At 41.8% G+C, this 19,094-nt stretch overlaps 1 protein-coding gene across 7 annotated transcripts in view; it reads right to left on the reverse strand.

Annotated features, from left to right (window-relative positions):
• CENPU (centromere protein U) overlaps positions 1 to 19,094 on the reverse strand; it is a 620,628-nt gene that overhangs the window by 307,570 nt on the left and 293,964 nt on the right. For all 7 annotated transcript variants that reach the window (XM_085641915.1, XM_085641914.1, XM_085641912.1 and 4 more), the window contains exon 6: positions 7,307 to 7,403. In XM_085641915.1, the coding sequence (XP_085498041.1) occupies positions 7,307 to 7,403 (97 nt within the window). The remainder of the gene's footprint in view (positions 1 to 7,306; positions 7,404 to 19,094) is intronic.

A 19,094-nucleotide genomic window follows, 5' to 3' on the forward strand; every position in this document is an offset into this window, starting at 1 on the left:
CGTGGAAACTCACGCCATACCAGTTCTTAAAGAGAGTTTTGGTCTGCATGTCTAATGTGATGCCAGGTGCAGAGGAAACTGGTCTGCACAGCTAGGGACTGCTGTATAAGGTAGAGTTCCGGCCCTGGCTGTTCCTGTAAAGTTGAACTGAGTATGCAGGGAAGAACTCTGAAAAGGCTACACTGTTCTTGATTAAGCCATTTTGATAGTTTGACTGGAATGGTCCGTAAATTTGATTTAATCAAGTTCATTAATGGAATGACTGAAGAGTCAGACAGTTCCTTAAATAATCTGCACAAAGCAAATTTGAGACATTGCTTCAGCTCAAGAGCGGCCAGCTGTGAATGGTGGCCACCCCTCATGTAATCTGACCCCAAATACTTATACAATTCGGCCCTTGCTATTGGTTGTCAAGTCAAGTGCAAGCCCTCTGGTATTTTGATGTTCCTTCCAAAACCGAGGGCATTTATTATGCAGGTGAAGCGCAGAGAACTGTTGTCGTAACCCTTTACTGGTCCTGTCCAGCTAGACCATGTCACTTGCATACTGAAGAACCAGAATTAACTGTCCTCCTAGTTTGGTGGACAAATTCAGAAATTCATGTCTATCAGCCACACTTGCCACACAGAGAGTTAACCACAGCCGTGCCAGAATGAACCCCTGATGTGTGCCCCTTATTTGTATAGATCCTAGGTGACAGCAATACAATGAAATGGCTCTTCGAACGATGACACCAAATCTGTTTCAGTTTCAAGAAATAGAGGATAGTTTTAACCAACTCGTACATGTACAACAGTGAACAAATATCACTTCTGATTGAGCTTGGTTAATTCAGAAGGCTTATGGATCATTGGTCCCATCATGCTTAGATCATAGGAAAATCATTTACATAATTTTGAACAAACAACAAAATGCAGCCAGAATGTGTCTCAACCTGAGCAGATGAAATTAAAAGATCGAAGAAAGTTCAAAATACTTTCTATTTTGCATAGGAATCTCTGGAGGAGAGGCCAAGGTAAACTGACCCCAGAGGGTCTAGAGGAGATGCTCTGGAATAGTCTTGACTTAGTACTCAGCGTGTAACAAGAACATTCACTTTTTAGCGAACAAATTAAAACCTACCTTTTACGCAAATCATCAGTCAATAAGATCGTCGCAGGACAGCCTCATCCTCCATGAAGGGATCAGACTGCACAGCCCAGTGTGCCAGCAACAAGATTTAGTATAAAGCATCAACATCCATGCACCTCTGCCCAACCATTCCTGACTATGGCAATTGGTGTATCAGTTCAGGTCGCCAAAGTGTCATCACTGCCCTGACCACGTCTCTTCCCCAATGCATAAACAGTAGTCACCCCTCCACCCCCTCCTAAAGGTGCTCCCAAGTTGCTGTGAACACCAAGAGATGTCAAGTTCGAGCATTACAAAACATCCATTAAACTAATACATAAAATAAATTAATAAATAAGAAACAAATGGTCATTTCAATAACCACAGCACGTAACCATTCAAGATGGAGATACCCAAGTAGCAGACGGAAGTCATTGGGCTTTAAGAGCCAGTTCGGGTGCATTTTCCAATTTCTTGAGGATAACAGCTTATCACACGATGTTGTAAACCTATGCAGATATTATAAGCCTTTTATAAGCATTTTGTTAGGCATGACTTCTATGGGAAGCCTCTATCTTTCACATCATTTTCCAAATCTGGTAACTCACTGCAGCAGCGCTGCTTGTCTGCTTCTGCTAAAAGCAGAAGGAACAGCTGCAGCGGAGGGAAAAGGGCAGAGAGGGTGATGGTTGTTGGTTAAGGATAGCAGGTAAAGCAAATCATTTTCACATTTGTGTCAGGGGGGAGAGGCCATGTTATGTACGACTCCCCCATTACTTGTCTATCCCTGCTTAGCAGTTGAAAGCATAAGCAGATGTTTGAGGGGCAGGGCATACGGAATAGAAAATTATAGATTGGTAAAAAGTGAATTACATGGATGTTTTTCACCTTGGGATTCTGAGTGACGTCATGGACAGCTCTGACTTCGCTCTTACTATCTATTTGATGTCACTCAGAACCCCTCAGTGAAAAACATCCCAGTATTTCAATGTTACCCATCTATAATTCTGGAGTGTTTATTTGAGATATTTTGCTAAAGGCTTTCTGGTAGGTGAATAGCCAATAGTTAGCCCGTATTCTTGGGTATTTACAATATCCGAAAATGACAAAACTAAAGGTACTGGTTGCATTGCTTTTAAGTTTAAAAAAATGTACAAGTTGAATCATTGAAATGAATCAATAATATACCAAAATATGTAGGAACAGTATAGAATAAATCTATAAATTACAATCTGTTTACCAACTGAAATACCCAATTTTCAAACAAAATATATGATCTGCCCTCTAGAGTAAAACACATTTAATCAATCAGTCAAGAGAACTGAAATAGTTTTTCTGGTTCTATTCTTAGGTCCAACATACTGGGAGTGAGGGATGAAACAAAACAAACGTGTGTGGATACAGGGTTGCGATATACAAGGCTACCCTGCAGTTACTAGAGCAGGAAGCCAGCAAGAGAGGCTTCAGTGGAAGAGATGTGGCAGTAACCTTTATGATAATCATAGTCACATTAGATTGGTTTCTTGCCTGTAGAAATGGTGCTTGCGAGCACTACTGTTCTTTTTTTTTAACTCTAAAAAGGGGCGTTTAGCTCGTACTTTACTTGCCATTGGTTGGCTTCTTCCTCATTCTCAGTGCCTTACTCCTCACTGCTCAGTGAGTGCAGACATCACTTCCTCTTCATGTGTGTTAGAACTTTCGATGGAGCATTGAGCAAGTACTAATTAATGGCTTTAATTGTGTCCTTCCACTTCTCACGCTCACATGGAAGTACTTTTTTTGAGGCATGTCGTGGTTCCTCCTTTGTTGCCTTGTCGCTTCCTTTCCCTCTGTCCTGCATTGTTGCCGGTGTTTTTTCAGCTCCATTGCTTATTTTATTTATAGACTTTACTCTGTTCCAATATTCAGCAGGTCTGTCAGGAGCTCGGCGTTTAAATTAATCCCCAGCCAGTCACCACTTAGAAGTTTGGAATTCTTTCTGTCAGTGTAGAGTTTGCCTTACTAAAAGGGGGTGCTGATTAGCGGCTTGGAAGCGTTTTTTTGTGTTTCATGCTAGATACTGTGTCTCTGTTCACCGCTTTCTTTCATTTGAGCTGGCGGATATTCCATTCTTTCTCCTTTGCAGTACCTGTAAATGTAGTCGTTTGACTTGCATGATACAACCTTCCTGCTGTGCTCGAAATCCAAAGCAGGCCGGGCAGCCAGTGAGCCAGCAATACGAGGGCGTTAGAGTTTGGAGTGGACATATTTTGGCCTTTGGTCGCCATTAAACTGGTGCAGCTTGCTGGCCCTTAGGACTCAGCTAGTAAAAGGTAAGAAAACTATGCATCAGGGTCACCACGCACCTGACAAAGACAACTACCGTTGGATACTTCCTGCCTCTAGTCAGAGGCATGGCACTGGGGGGACCAAAGGAAGGACCCTTGCTCTTCAATCAGCGGGGATGTACTCCTCCATGCTGACAGCTGTGGTTACAATGAGCCACGGGCCCTTGGGTAGGCAGTCTAGCCAGGCATGTAAGGGCCTGTTACTAACAAGGTACCAGTTACCAGACATGATAAAACAGTCTTTATTGAGGTCGGGACAAGGTACCCTAGCCCCAAGGTTCCTGGAGGGGTAAGAGCGATCATGGTCCGGTGGACGATTAGAACGCCCAGGTGGATGTCCAAAAGCACAAGTTAATCTGGGCTGAATATACAAATACGGAATCACAAGAGAAGGTCAACAGTCGGGAGACCACCACCAGCGTGGCGGAGACAGAGCAACACAAGAAGATGATGGACAGAGCAGTGAAACTTTTCAGACACTCACCCCCAGTCACAGATCTGAGTTGAATCCATCATCATTCTTTAGCTCACTTAGCCACCCCAGTTAAGACCCAGCCATATGCAAATCAGTCTTGACCCTGTTCCTCATGGGAACAGTCCAGCCCGAACTGCTAAGCCAGGTCTTCCCTGGACCTGAATCAAGCATCCTGGGACCAGTTACGGGGTAACATCCCTCATAAGCCAGGCTAGCTTGAATCCAGTGGCAAAATCAGCACATCTGGGCATACCCTGCCAACTTAGGGCAAACAAAGCAAACACAAGGAGATGTTGGACGGAGCAGTGAAACTTTTCAGACACTCACCCCCAGTCACAGATCTGAGTTGAATCCATCATCATTCTTTAGCTCACTTAGCCACCCCAGTTAAGACCCAGCCATATGCAAATCAGTCTTGACCCTGTTCCTCATGGGAACAGTCCAGCCCGAACTGCTAAGCCAGGTCTTCCCTGGACCGGAATCAAGCATCCTGGGACCAGTTACGGGGTAACATCCCTCATAAGCCAGGCTAGCTTGAATCCAGTGGCAAAATCAGCACATCTGGGCATACCCTGCCAACTTAGGGCAAACAAAGCAAACACAAGGAGATGTTGGACGGAGTAGTGAAACTTTTCAGACACTCACCCCCAGTCACAGATCTGGGTTGAATCTATTATTGTTCTTTAGCTCACTGGCAAAGTGAGCAAGGGACCCACATCTGGGCGTACCCTACCAACTAGGGGCGAACAATGCAAACACAAGGAGAGCGTGGCGGAGACAGCACCTTTAGTGGCTTTATTAAAGCATGAAAGCAACCGGTAGGCCGTGAGAAGGGAATATATTGACAAAACAGTGATCCTTGTGAGGCCTAACGGCCGGGACACTGAGGTGCACAGGTGAGAGTGGGATGGGTTAGTCGCAGGGTGCACTGAAAAGAGGAAGAAGGAGCAAACCCCAAAAGATAAAAGAGGGGGCCACCTGGGAACGTACGCCCCACAGGCGGCATGGCAGTAAAAGGGGTGCGAAGGTTGGTAAAGGAAGTACAGAGGACGGCGGAATTTAGGAGGAAGGCCACTTAACTTGGGATGTCTTGCTGCAGGGTAAGTAGGCCAACAGGGAGTAAGCGGAGCACGGCACTCGCAGCCCGGACCCGCCAGCTGGCAGGGCACAAAGTAGACAGACAAGGTCGCAATTTGAGCCTACCCCCTATCACGATGAGAGAAACAACCAACAAAAGACCAACAAAACTTTATGACCCCAAAAAGCGGCATGGAGGATGGCCTCAACAACAAAAGGTGGCAGAATTATGACAAGCAAATGACAATGATTTGATTGATATATGGTAGAGATGATTTAGGACATGTCAACCGTTGATGATTTATGACATGTCATGCAGCGAGGTTTTATGATCCTGTCGAAATGATTTATGTATGGCAGAGATGTATGATCTGTCAACCGTGATTCAAGACCTGCCTCGTAATATGAATAATGATCCTGTCAGAATGATTTGTGACACTCAAAATTAGTTATGATACTGTAATAATGTTTTATGGTCTTGTCAACTTGAATTATGACTGACCACTGTGATTTACAAGGTCAATGATGTAACGTAGAGACCATGCATACCATAAAAGTGCAGCCAAGTATTTCTACAGAAAAATGCAAACACGGCTGGTGTAAGTTTATTCGTAAGTGCATATGTGAGATGTGTACCAACTCAAGTGGGCCAAGAGAAGGAGTTAAGGCAGAGGCCGCCCCCGATGGGGGAATCCAGAACCGGCGCAATAACAGCTGCCGGGGACTGGGAAATTACCAGATTAAGCTGCCTTAGCGGCAAACCAACGCCACCTCCCTCCCCTTTCAGGGGAAGAAAAGCGCACCAAGGTTGGCACGAAGACACCGGGCCAAAGAGGGCCTGGTAATGGCAAGTACATTTTTTAACTCCCCCTCCGCTGTCAGTGTTGACTCCCCCACCCTCCATCGCGCCGGACAGCAATACAAATAAAGCGCTATTGTGCAGCCAGTGCGGGGCACATCATAGCATTTTTTTATTTAGTTTTAGCCATGGTGCACAGTAGCTGTACAACATGGCTAAAAACAATGAAAAAGCCAACAGCTTTCTTGTAGGCGAGACTTGCCAATACTTGTTCATTTTGTCCCCAACGTTTCGCTGTATTTTATGTTTTGGCAACAGTTTGTGTGTATCTTAATTTCTAGGGAACCTTAAAATTTCTAACTTCAAACTACAGGCTGATGGACCTCAGGGTAACATCTTGATGAATACTGAGGGGTGGGAGCAATATTGGCCTCTCCATCTTTAACTCAAGGGGGTAGTCCCGCTTGATCAATGACTGGTGGTAGCATAATCAAACCTTTTTGGGGTGCCTTGAAAAATCTGTGGAAGGCTAGTAATAAAGATACTGAGATCTCAACCATGTTGACAACAAAATTATGATACAAATACTAACAGCCCAGACAATGTTCAAACAGCACATGGTGGAGATCAGAGGAAGAGTGGTTCTCACTGGGCTACAGTTAGAAGAAGATGATGTTCCAAATAACATACAGAAACCTCCACAGGGCCACGGTTTCTGTGTTCTGAGAGGGTTTTAGTAGCCCAAGCCATGCTGAAATATTAAATGTTTCGTGTGTGAAGATCCCTGCCAACCCCTGCTCACCTAGTATGCAGACCGAAAACTCAAGAACCCTTTGCATGATAAAAGCTTTCAGTAAAAGTACAGCTGGTTGTAAGACACTCTGCCAAGAAGTGCAGGCAGCGTGAATATATGTGAAGATTGCAGTGCAAGTTAAATATAAAACAATGAAAATAATCAAAGGGTTTCACGCTGCTGATGCATCTTTTGAAATAAATGATGTGAGGTGAATATGCATCATCCTTCAGGATTGCTACAGACAGAAAAAGATCTGCAAAGGATCTTCATGAGTAAAAATGTTCTGCTGCTAATTAATAATGGAACAGCAGACCCACTCTGTAAAATAGACTGGTCAACACCCAATAGTATGGATGAACATTTAGCAACTGAACTTCAGTGAACTGGGAATGACTGTTTATGTTTCTTAAGGCTTGAGTGGACTCAGTTCATTCATACAAAGTTACAATGCAAAACAGCTTTAAATTGTTAAAAGTATTAAAAATGTAACATTTCAAAATACACCATAATGCCACATCTGAAACAGGTTATAAAATAATGTATTTAAAGTTCTTAAACTGAGACATGCTAAACGTTATAAGCTCAATTTGTACATACCTTTCTTTTTTTTAAAAAAAGATCTTTTTATTTGGTTTTTTTGTGCATTATTTACAAACATTTCCATTATGTACATAAGCATATGATTAACTTATCCGGTATTATTGCAGTAGAAATGTACATACCTTTCTTACAGTAGTTTCCTTTAAATTAGCTTTTTCTGAAATCTTTTTTGATTTCTTTGCCTTATAATTATTCACTTTATTGTTCTCGAGATTTTTCCTACAATGGAAAACAATGTCAATTAGCAAATCAAAGGAAAACTTAATTGCTTTCACTATGTAATACCTCTTCCAAATTAATTCCTCAAAGTCAACCACAATATGATCAAGGCAAAAGTAAGTGACAACCAATGCTTCCAGTTCATCTCGGTCTCATCCTGACTGTGGAAATTCAAATTTTTGCATCACAGTTATGTCAAACACTAACTGATTACAAAACACGCCTTTTACCAAATTTGAGGTCATGTTAAGCAAAGTACCTGCTGTCAATTTGCCAAGTACATGCTTGGAGGATCAGTTAACAGCACCACACCAATGGTTATCCTTTTCGAAAAGTGGGAGTGAAGGGGAAGCCAAATTCAAAAGCAAAGGCGTGTTTCACCGACCCACAGAAGTGGAACCACTTATGGGAGATTACAATGCACTGGTGGCACATTTTTGGAAACCATTGGGCTTAATGGAGGACAGCAAAACCGGTTAAGTTGAGATCCATGGTTAATTAAACCCACTTGTTATTGCTGTATCTTGTAAATAGCTTGGTATCGCTGTAGGGCGCTCCGATACCCTAACGGGTCACGTTTGCGCTATATAAAACACTAAATAAATAAATTCAAGACACACTTCTTGGAAAAATAACCCGCACAGTAAAGCAAGTGACCTCAATGACTATCTAACGTATAACACATTGTGATAAAAAAATAACAAAGAAGCCTGTGAAAGAGCTGTTCCACAATTTCTGAATTTGAAGAAGGTAACAGAGGGATAAACAGAGAACTCAGTAGGCACAAAGATCTCTGCTGCCCAAATGGGCACCAGTTTGGGGGAAAAATAAGAGGGCAGGAGGCAATTGTTTGGAGGACTCTCAAACCAAGTAGATTGACACATTCTTTGCCCAATTTATGGCAATAAAAGACTGACCAGTTGTCAGTCAGTCAGTCAATTTAACTTTATTTAGTTTGTTACAACCATAAAAGTGTACATTATATCTATTTCGTCTATTAAAATACATATATAAAATATATCACATATTCATCATGGCTAAAAAGTTGTTCAAACATGAAAATTCTGAAGTAAACTCTGTGCGAGGTAGGATGTTCCAGTGAACAGTGTCCGTACAAATTATCAACCACAGGTTCATGGTTATGCAAATTGTTGACATAAATGTGATGTCCTCAAAGACTAGTGTCCAAGGCTGAAGAATGTTAGGGGATACATTTAAGAAGATTTGGCTAGTTTGGGGAGATCATACACATCATAATCAGTTCCCAAAAACTGTGGGTGTGCAATTGGGGCCAGGGGGATTGCATTGCACTAATGACAGCATAACAAAAGACATCAAAGGAATGAATACTGAAAGGAGCAACGGAGCTCCGCAGAGAAAAGGGGATGCAGCCAGTCACATGATAGTTGATGAAGATGACACTCAAATACATGCGGTTGTTCACCTTTTATGCTCCACTTTCAACTGAAACCCAGTCGACACGCTACTAAAACTATTCAAAAGGAAATGGTGTTACTGGTTCTGGTGAAAGAGGCATCAACCAGCTCACAGGAGGATGGAACAAGTGACCAAAGGCAGGCTTGAAGAAGGTGAGATATAGAATGAGGAGACATTCACAGGAATAATAAAACAAATGGCCGTGAGTGATTGGTCCCTTTTGGGGGAGATAAAAGGTTGTTGGCCCAGAGTGTTCCACATATCACAAAAGTGACTTAAGCTATCTGCAAATAATTGAAGCTAGTTATGCATAGTCAATAAATAAGGGGTACGCGACGATGAATGTTAAGGTGCATGTCAACAAGGAGAGTAGCCTTTCAAGCTATGTTTTTTACCCGATTGAAAAATAAAATACATAGAACGTACATGTGACTTATAACATATTAATCTGAAAAGAAAAGGAGGTGGAGGGATAGGCCTGAATTGACTTATAAAGATGCATCAAACAAATGTCTGAATGGGTCATCAAGAAGGGTCAGTTGTAGATCTTGATAAGAAAGGAAGATTTTAGATTATGAAAAGGAAGTTTGTTATTTACAGGAAACACATCTGGTCTTACGGGATCAAAAAGATTTTGACATGCTTACAAAGGAGACATTTGGGGCTCTGACAGCTTTTGGTAAAAACATTATATTTGAATATATAGACAAACTGAAGGATACAAAGTCTATCGCTGTGAGGTAAAAGCATGAAGGAAGGAAGAAATCAGACTATGACCGTGATATTGGCACTCAGAAGAGGGAAACTGAAGTAAAAACTTAAAGTGGTGATAGCGAAGGCATAACATCGACAGCCTAAGTGAATTATTTTGGGGGACTAAATAAACTTTGAGCACAACTAAATATGGGTAAGTCTAACAAGGTGGAGTGCTATCTTCTCCAATTAACAAAACTGTTTTATTGAGATCAAGCCTTGGCAAGTGAGCAGTAGCAAATGCGCTCTTGCTTGCAAGACTTCTTGTTTAAAATAAAGGGCCTTGAGCCCGCCTAAGGCTTACCATTTGTTGGCTTCTGTGCCACTCTTCTTTGCAGTCTCTCTATTGCCTAGTGTAGGCCGAACGTCATTTCCGTTTATTTCTGTGGAGCAGGAACCAAGCACAGACTATTTCAACATAATCAGTGCCCGTCCATTGCTTCCGAAGTGACTGAGGTGCTATTTCCTCTTCCCCACTAACACTTCTCCTGCACCCGTCTTTTACTTCCCCTCGTGTTTTTATTTATACCACCTGGTCCCGCTGACTGTTAATGCTACCTAACATGTTGCTTCCCACCGCGCTCCAGCTTTTTTTTATAGCTTAAAAAATAGGGCTGTGACGTGGTCAGACCTGCCCACGTCAAGCACAATTTTTTGTTTTAAATTTTTTTGTTAGGCTGCACTTCCTTCCATGCAATACACAATGTGAGATAATGAACAAAACAGCCTTCTAGACCATAACTGGACCTGCAGGTTTTCAGCACCGCTGTGAAGCAGCAAAAGTTAAATGTTATCAGTGTAGTTACATAAGCTGCAGTTACATATTAATTGCAACTTCAAGCACGAGCGTTAAGCAAAGCGTTATCAACACAACATCCCCATTGGTTAGGGTGACCAGACGTCCCAGATTTCCCTGGACAGTCTCAGTTTTCAGAGGAATGTCTCGGTGTCCCAACACTTTTTGTAATTTTAGGTGACTGTCCTGGTGTTTGGGACAATGGTCAGGTCATCAGCATTTAAAGTTATACGCTCCATTTACTGAAGAGTGAAAGTAAATTATCTGTTTCTGTCAGGCAGCACAGGAGGGAAGGGAGACAGGTGAGTAGAGGAATATATATATATATTTGTGCTCCTTCTGTTACCCCACGGCAGTAGGTTCGCTGATGACGGCGGAGCGCTCCGAACGAATTGCTCAAATTACCTCCAAATATAAAGCGATCACTCAGGGATTACACACCAGCAATTGGTTTATTTCAGTAACGCGTTTCGCTTGCAGAGCTATATATATAACATGTCAAAACAGAGAACTTATTTAGCACTAATCAAATAACTGTCTGACAATGATAACTGTATTGTACGCAATGCAGACAAAGGAGTAATGTGGTCCTTTGGGACAGACAAAAATATTTGGCAGAGGCATATAAGCAATTAAATAACAAGAGCTGCTATAAAAGAGATTGAAATGGTGAAGAGCTTTATGAAATTCACTGATGAACTCAAGCAGTGGTACGATCAAGGTCTCTTAAGTCACGATGAGTTTAAGTTTCTAAAAAGTGAGAAGCCAGTCACTCCAATGTTCTATCTAATTCCCAAGATTCATAAAGATGTAGAAAATCCTCCAGGGCGCCCAATTATTTCAGCAATAAGAAAAGCTCTGGAGCATACATCCAAATATGTAGATTCATTTCTAAATCCTCTAGTAAAAACATTTCCCTCTTATATCCAGGATACAGGGGATTTTCTCCAAAGAATTTATGATCTTCCTTGGGAGAATGATTACCTACTAGTTACCATAGATGTGTCAACGCTATATACTAGCATTAGGCACAAGGATGGACTGAGAGCAGCAAAACACTTTTTGGGAACTAGGCCTATTAGATTATGGTCACACACATAAATGACTTTGGGTATGATTGAAAAGTGTTTGTGTGCAATTTTTTCCTATTTAATGGCGATCTTTTCCATCAGATCTGTGGCACTGCGATGGGCACCTGCTTCGCCCCCAGCAATGCGAATTTGCATATGGTCTGGTGGGTCCGTACGCAGTACCAGGAAGAATGGGAAGAACACATTATGCACTGGAGTCGTTTTATCGATAAATTGTTTTTAGTGTGGAAGGGCACTGAAGATGAGGTAAAAAAACTATCGATAAAATACTAAACAATGACTTAAATTTAAGATTTACCAGTGAAATCAGTAGAACCAATGTTAACTTCCTGGACTTAACTGTGTATATTGATGATGGAAAAGTAGAAACAGAGCTGTTTAGAAAGCCCACCTCGGGAAATACCCTATTACATGCTAAAAGCTTTCATCCAGTAAATCTTAAATGAAGCATCCCTTATGGAGAATGTCTTCGTGCAAAACATAACTGTAGTGATGAGGTAGAGACCAATAAAAAACTAAATATCCTCAAACGAAGATTTAGAAGCAGAGGATATCCCAATGAATGGATAGACACAGCAGTCAATAGAGTTTCTAAAAAGAAAAGAGAGGAAATATTATTTGAAAAAGAAGCTAGACCAATAAAGGAAACAACAAACCAATGTAGATTTATAACAACATTCAGTAAACAGCAAGATAAAATACGTGGCATTCTGAACAAGCACTGGCATATAGTAAAAAATTATCCCATACTTGGTAAAGCAGTCCCACGCAGACCACAGATAACTTTCAGGAGAGCGAAGTCATTTAAACAGGCATTAGTGAAGTGACCTGGTTCCATAGGATGATGTGACACAGCAGACGTAGCCAGGATATGTCTTAAGTGTATTTATTAAGATAGTTAAGTCCATAGTATAGCCCCACCAGGAGCAGCCTGCTAGCTGCTCAGCCCATCCTCTCAACTGTCTCTCTCACACACCAACATTCTAGTCAGGTCATCATTCCACATGAAACACTCACACTGGCTGAGCAGCTAGTTACAATATACAGGAGAACAGTAAACCTTATATGAAGATACTACAATATCTCCCTTCTTTCCAATTGACACTAAATAAAGAACACTAAAAGTAGATAGTAACTAAACACAAAATATAAACAAAAGATAAATAGTCCAAAACCCAAGGGTAAGATGAATTAAACATACCACAAAAGGGAACCAGACTATAAAACGAAAGGAAAAGGATAAGAAAAGGATGAATAATAAGAATGAACTATCACCATCCTCCTCTTATATTAAGAATTTAAAGAAAACATTAAACTCACACACAATCCCCAACCTCCTCCTTTAATGAGACACAAAAAAAATGTTAAACTACCAGACGGAGATAGAAAAAGCACCACATAAGATACATAAAGGAGAAAAACCCTAAAACAAACTATAAAATGTATTGGAACCCAATACGACTTACATAGGTGGACCCAACCCCCCCTATACACTGAGTAGTTAATGGGATTAACCCAACACTAAAACGTAGGTGGGACTATTACCCCCTAAACACTGAATACTAGGTGGGACTAACACCCCCTAAACACGAAGTATATGGGACTAACACCCATTACTAACTTAATAGGTGGGACTAACACCCCCTAAACACTAAGTATATGGGACTAACACCCATTACTAATATAATAGGTGGGACTAACATCCCCTATGCACCGACAAGAGAGTCACAGCATGACCAACACACAGAATAGTAGACAATGTGCATCACAAAGTGACTAATACACACTACACGACTAACACAAAAAAATGAAAATGGTACAAAATCAGAACACCACCCTAAGTATGCACAAACATTCTCACTAGAAGTGCAGTAATAAACTGTGACCAAAACCATTCTCACTAGTAGTGCAATATTAAACTGTGACCCGCCGGTGAGCGATCTCTCACACTCTCACATAGTGCACCCCAACATGAATTTTCCATTAGATAGCATCAAAGTAAAAAACTTTGCATACATATTTAACTGACAGTAAATTGGTTCCAAGTGACAACAACCAGGCTCAGTAAAGAAGGAAAGCATAAACAAGCATTGCAAAAATGCACACCCACAGTTAAATGTACACAAGAATATTAAAAATTGCCACACACATATTGCATAGTAATACAATAAAAAACGAAGCTTCCACCATCAGACTCCAAGTACAGGAACAGAAAAGTGTGGATAAACTTCACTCGGACTGAAAACAAAAGAACATTGCAGTCAAAATCAAACTTGGCACTAGGTGGCAGCGTAACACTGGGCAGTGAATACAAGAAAATACCTGAAAACAAGATTACACCATTAAGTACAATCCTACGCTGCACTCGAGAAAATAAGAGCTCCGATAACCCTTCCAAGTTTGTTCTCCACATTTCGATAAAGAGATTTCTTCATGTGGCAGTTTCATGTGGCAGTATCTTGAAATCCTGGTGTGGAACGCGAAGAAGAAAAATAATATCCTGGAACCAGATGGTAGTCACCTTGGAAATAAAACAACTTTCACTCACGGCCGGTGTAGAAAAAAAACAGCCTCATCCTAATTCACTTTGAAAACGACATTCCCGTCAGGCTTCAGGCTCCAAATAACCCTGTTGCATACAACGTTAGATGACGCCGTGCTGGGTGGTTGTAGGCGAGAAAGTGCGCCCAACATTGCTGCTTAGTAAGGCAGAGACGGAGGAGAATTCTTATGCGTCACTGAACACTGAAAGTCAGAGAATCCACAAGAAGGTGAGTGCGCGCGCTGAGCATGGCGCACTTTGTTATTTTAAACACCAACAGGACGGTTGAACTTCCAAAAGTGTGGGAGACGGCTGGGGCCCAAAATATGAGTAAAAAAAAATAAGAAGTCCACTAATACAACCGCAACAAAAATGATTGAGTGACAAAAATACACCAAACAGTTACCATACCAGACTTGCTTCATTTGAAGTGCAGGGCCATGTTTACTAATCTCTGCGCCTGAAGTAGACATAGTCCACACCTTGATTGGAGGGAGCAGAAAGAGACAAAATGTAGACATTTTCTACGTTGTGCCCACATCTCGATATAATACCTTGCACAGCCTGTAAAAACCTGTATCATACACAGTCATTCTTCAGGCACCTCCAAAGTCGCGCCAACACCTGGCAGTAGACAGGTTTATCGCAGGACAGCTGTCCATGTGAGTCTTGACGTGTGCTGCGCCCATGTAGCTTGCAGACATGTAGAAAGCCACATCCAAGTACTAGACTTTCCATGCAGGCGCAGGACTTGTGGGTGTACGCACAACCAAACGGTACAGCACGCTGTTGTTGGGGCTGTCCGCAATATAGGACAAACAGTACCACACAGGGATCTGGGGTTAGTAGCACTCCTCACCAGAAACACCTCTTCCGGTGACAGCTCCCCAAACACTTACTTCACGATCATCAAGTGGCCCTCCACAGTCCAACACAAAGAGACTGCAGGTACTTCTCCTACACGACTGTCACAGGGGCCAGCAGCCTTCAAAAGACACCAATCTTGGTCGCGAAGACATCCACAAGGAGGCTCTTTGACACAACACCTCGAAGTAAAAACTGGACTGAGGCAAACCTCTGTGCTGCGCTAGGGAACAGCTTGCAGCTCCACTCCTCACCCCAACTGGCACATGGAGGTTTGGGCGACCGGTGTTGTGGTCACTGGTGGGGCTCACGGTGCCAGGTAGTTTCGCCAAATGAGGAGTTTCTTTTCTTCAGTCCAAATTTCTTCAAGACACACCAGTTTAGTTACACACCAGTCTGTTGAGGTTACACGCACGGTTTCTTTTGTCCAACTCGTCGCCAATTGAAGTGACCTGGTTCCATAGGATGATGTGACACAGCAGACGTAGCCAGGATATGTCTTAAGTGTATTTATTAAGATAGTTAAGTCCATAGTATAGCCCCACCAGGAGCAGCCTGCTAGCTGCTCAGCCCATCCTCTCAACTGTCTCTCTCACACACCAACATTCTAGTCAGGTCATCATTCCACATGGAACACTCACACTGGCTGAGCAGCTAGTTACAATATACAGGAGAACAGTAAACCTTATATGAAGATACTACAATTAGTTAGTAACATCTTGAAGAAACCCCAACAAAAAGGCATTGGCTGACTAGACGCCAAGGTTTTGTAAAATGCAGTAAATGCAAGGCCTGTACTCATGGAGTCAACATGGAGAAATATAAACCAGGGCTAACTAGGAATATGAGGAAGATCAAAGATAAATATACCTGTAAGACGAGTTTTGCTGTCTACGTGCTACAATGCCCGTGTGGCTTGCGGTACGTAGGCAGCACCATCTTAGAAGTCCACAAGAGAGTCCTACAGCATTTGAGGGCTATTAGAAATGGGGACCGGACCTATCCGGTAGCTCGTCATTTCGAAAGATTTCATTATAAAGACTCCAAAGGATTAACTTATTTTGTGATTGATGCGGTGGACAATGATCCGAGAGGGGGAAACAGTGCCGTATATTATAGAACTTGATTCAAAGCAGCCAGGGGGTTTGAACATTGAAGAAGACTTGCACACACACCTATGAATTCAGTGAAAAAGAAAAAAGCATTAGCTGATTAAAGAACAGTAATAAATAGTTTTTGGGAAATGTTGTATACATATATATATGTTTAAAAGTCTTGCGTGTGTATGCGTGTATATATACTGGCGGGGACCTGACATGCTGCGGGAAGCCCCCTTTCATTTTCCTGGAGATGGAACCGATGCCAGGAGTAGGGCACCGAGGGCATTGACCTGCGGTGAGGAGAATACATTTGTGTACTAAGCAGCAAGGAATTATGAATGGAATAACATGGCACAGGAGAAGTATTACTCACAGTAAGAAATAGAAGTAAAAAAGTGATTGAAAGCTAAAACGTTTATAAACATAATGAGTGACCTACCTTTGTGCTGCATTATTTTAGCCCTGAAATTCAATGTGCAAGGTGACTCTAAAATAAGGAACTATTGTGTTGACTGCTGCATTTAAAGATTTTTTTTCTTTTTTACTAATTAGGAGAATACTTAAAGGCCTAGAAAAATGGCGACAGGTCAAATTGAGAAAGGCTATTGAACCAGCCGAAATGCATCTTGAAAGCCAGGAATGTTAAAAAGAATGGTGCTGTTTGATGGATTCTGTTGCTGGGTACAATTAAACAGATGATTAATTACTGGTCCAGAGTGCAAGCTGTCTCTCAGAGGAGAGAGAAATGTCAGTTTGAGAACGTTTTTAAACTTTACATTTACAATGCTTGTTTGCGGGGGCGTGACTAAAAGGACTGATATTTACGTTTATTTTAAAAATCTGTATCTCTGGAATCCTGCAGTGGATTTTTCTCATCTTGGTCTCTAAAAAACGACAAAAAATAAAATCTATTTTTATAAATTGGTGTTGGATTTTTTCCTTTCTTCTAAGCCTTGCTGCTCAAAGCCACAGCTATCCAGGGTTGAGCTAGAGGGCTTTACAAACAAGCCTGACTGGACCAAAGACAGTTTTGTAAGAGTATTACACGGTAAGGTTACACAACCATACCATATAATACAACACAATCCTCATTAGGACTAAGAAGCACATGAGAGAGCACATAAGAAAATGCTAAAAGCACAGGCAGTCAACAATTGAATGAATGTGAGATTGCGTTTACGGAAGAAAGCACGGAGGTAGGAAGTGTTAGGAACTATAGATGCTTTCCTAGCAATTGTGGAAGAATGAGAGAAAAAGATGATAAAAAAATGAAGACAAGAAAGAGATGGAAAGGAATGAGAGTGACTCAGGGGGAGAAGATCAGCTTGTGGATAGATTGCTGACTATTCATTGTAGAGTGTCCCGTTTAATGAGGTTCATATGAAACACAGGTGCAGGAGATGGGACAGGACAGCATATAAGAGTATAATACCGACCCAACATCCAGGAGAACTGATGCATGCATATTATGAGAGATTAATGCAGATTGACAGTGTAAAGTGGTGTTCAAGACCCCATGAATGAGGGATTTTTCTGGTTTGTTTCTGCATTAGTGTTGGGATTGCGCCCAGAGATTAGTTCACATATTTAGCCAAGTGTAATGTGTTGGCCAGCCAAATCATTGGATGTGGTTCTAGCCTATGCAAAGTATTGTAGTGACTTTGCAATTCTAAGAAGAACATGATGGAGAAATTGATGTAGGCTCAGTAAAGGCTTCTCCAGAAGGGTGATGAATGTGGTTTTCAGGTGCTTGAAGCAGGTTTTGGTCCTGGTGCTGTAGTTTAGGCAAAAGGAGATGGTGCACCGTTTGTACTAAATGCAAAGGTAAAGCAGAGGTAAAGCCTCTACCCTACCTTTATTAACTTGTCTCATCAGAATGTTAATAATGCATAGATGGGAAATGGCCCATGCCACATCTGTGGGAAGACTAGCCAATGGAAACTACATTGTGGGTTTACTCCAAATAGATTTCAAAGTGACTCGCAATTGGTTCCCTAAATGCAGCACAATATGAATCAGATGTCACAGAATAGGATGGAAGAGTCAGCTGTCCCAGCCCCACAGGCTTGAATGCAGAACATTCAGAATAAAAAACAATTCAATGTGAATATGCCTTCAGCCCTATTTCTGAAACATCCCATGCAGAATAATATGCAGAGCTTTTAAAATGGTTACAAATTTCAGCAAAAAAATCCTTAAGTGATTGATAATGATTGTTTTCACAATTTGCAAGTACACTCGGACTTCCTACAGGATCGAGTTCAGCACAATGATGCTGACTGAGGGGGAGGAGGGTTGCATGGCTTGTTGCAGTCTTAGAGGTAAACCAGAATGGCCCTTTTGTGGAAGGAGAGGTAAATTGCCATTCATTATCATTCTTAATCAATGCAGGTGCTACTTGCTCAACAGTTAGACCAGTGACGGTTTCCAACCTACCTCTCTTAGAAAAAGTCCAAATAGTAGCATTAATTTTGTTTAACACACACAATTCCCATGAGAAACAATGCACCTGTGACATTCATCAGAGATTGTAAAATATTTAATGAGCCAAAGAAATCTTCGCTCCATGGTCCTTTCCTCCATCCACACAGAACAACCCCAATTGTCAGTGACATGTAGCCACCCCTATTTAATCCCAGAATCACCGGGATGTAATCTAGCCAACTGGTTGTGTTCCACACTATGGCCCTATGTAGCACCAACATAGGAGGACACTTATTTCCCCCTTTAGAAGACATATTGCCCTTACCAGCCACCCCCCAACATTCCCTACTACCCTTAGGGATAAACCAGAGTTTAGCCCAGTAAACAGACGAGGGGAGCAAGTTCAAGGCCTCGGAAAAAGTGTGTCAAGACTGATCCACTACAATCCCTCATAATAATGGTACCCAATTGCCCAGAAACAGTTTATCTAAATGACATGACCAGCCAAGGTTACCAACAGATGCATCAACATAGTTCACATCACAATCAGCACAGAAAAGTCCTGCTGGGAGCAGCAATAGACATCACATAGGATTCATGAAGCTCAGAATATCCATATCTAGCATACATGTCTGCAAGTATACTCTAGTAGCCCCAAACAACAGTCTAGGAAAATAGCTTGCA

This window comes from Triturus cristatus, chromosome 2_2, assembly GCF_964204655.1.
Source record: "Triturus cristatus chromosome 2_2, aTriCri1.1, whole genome shotgun sequence".
NCBI classification, from domain to species: domain Eukaryota; kingdom Metazoa; phylum Chordata; class Amphibia; order Caudata; family Salamandridae; genus Triturus; species Triturus cristatus.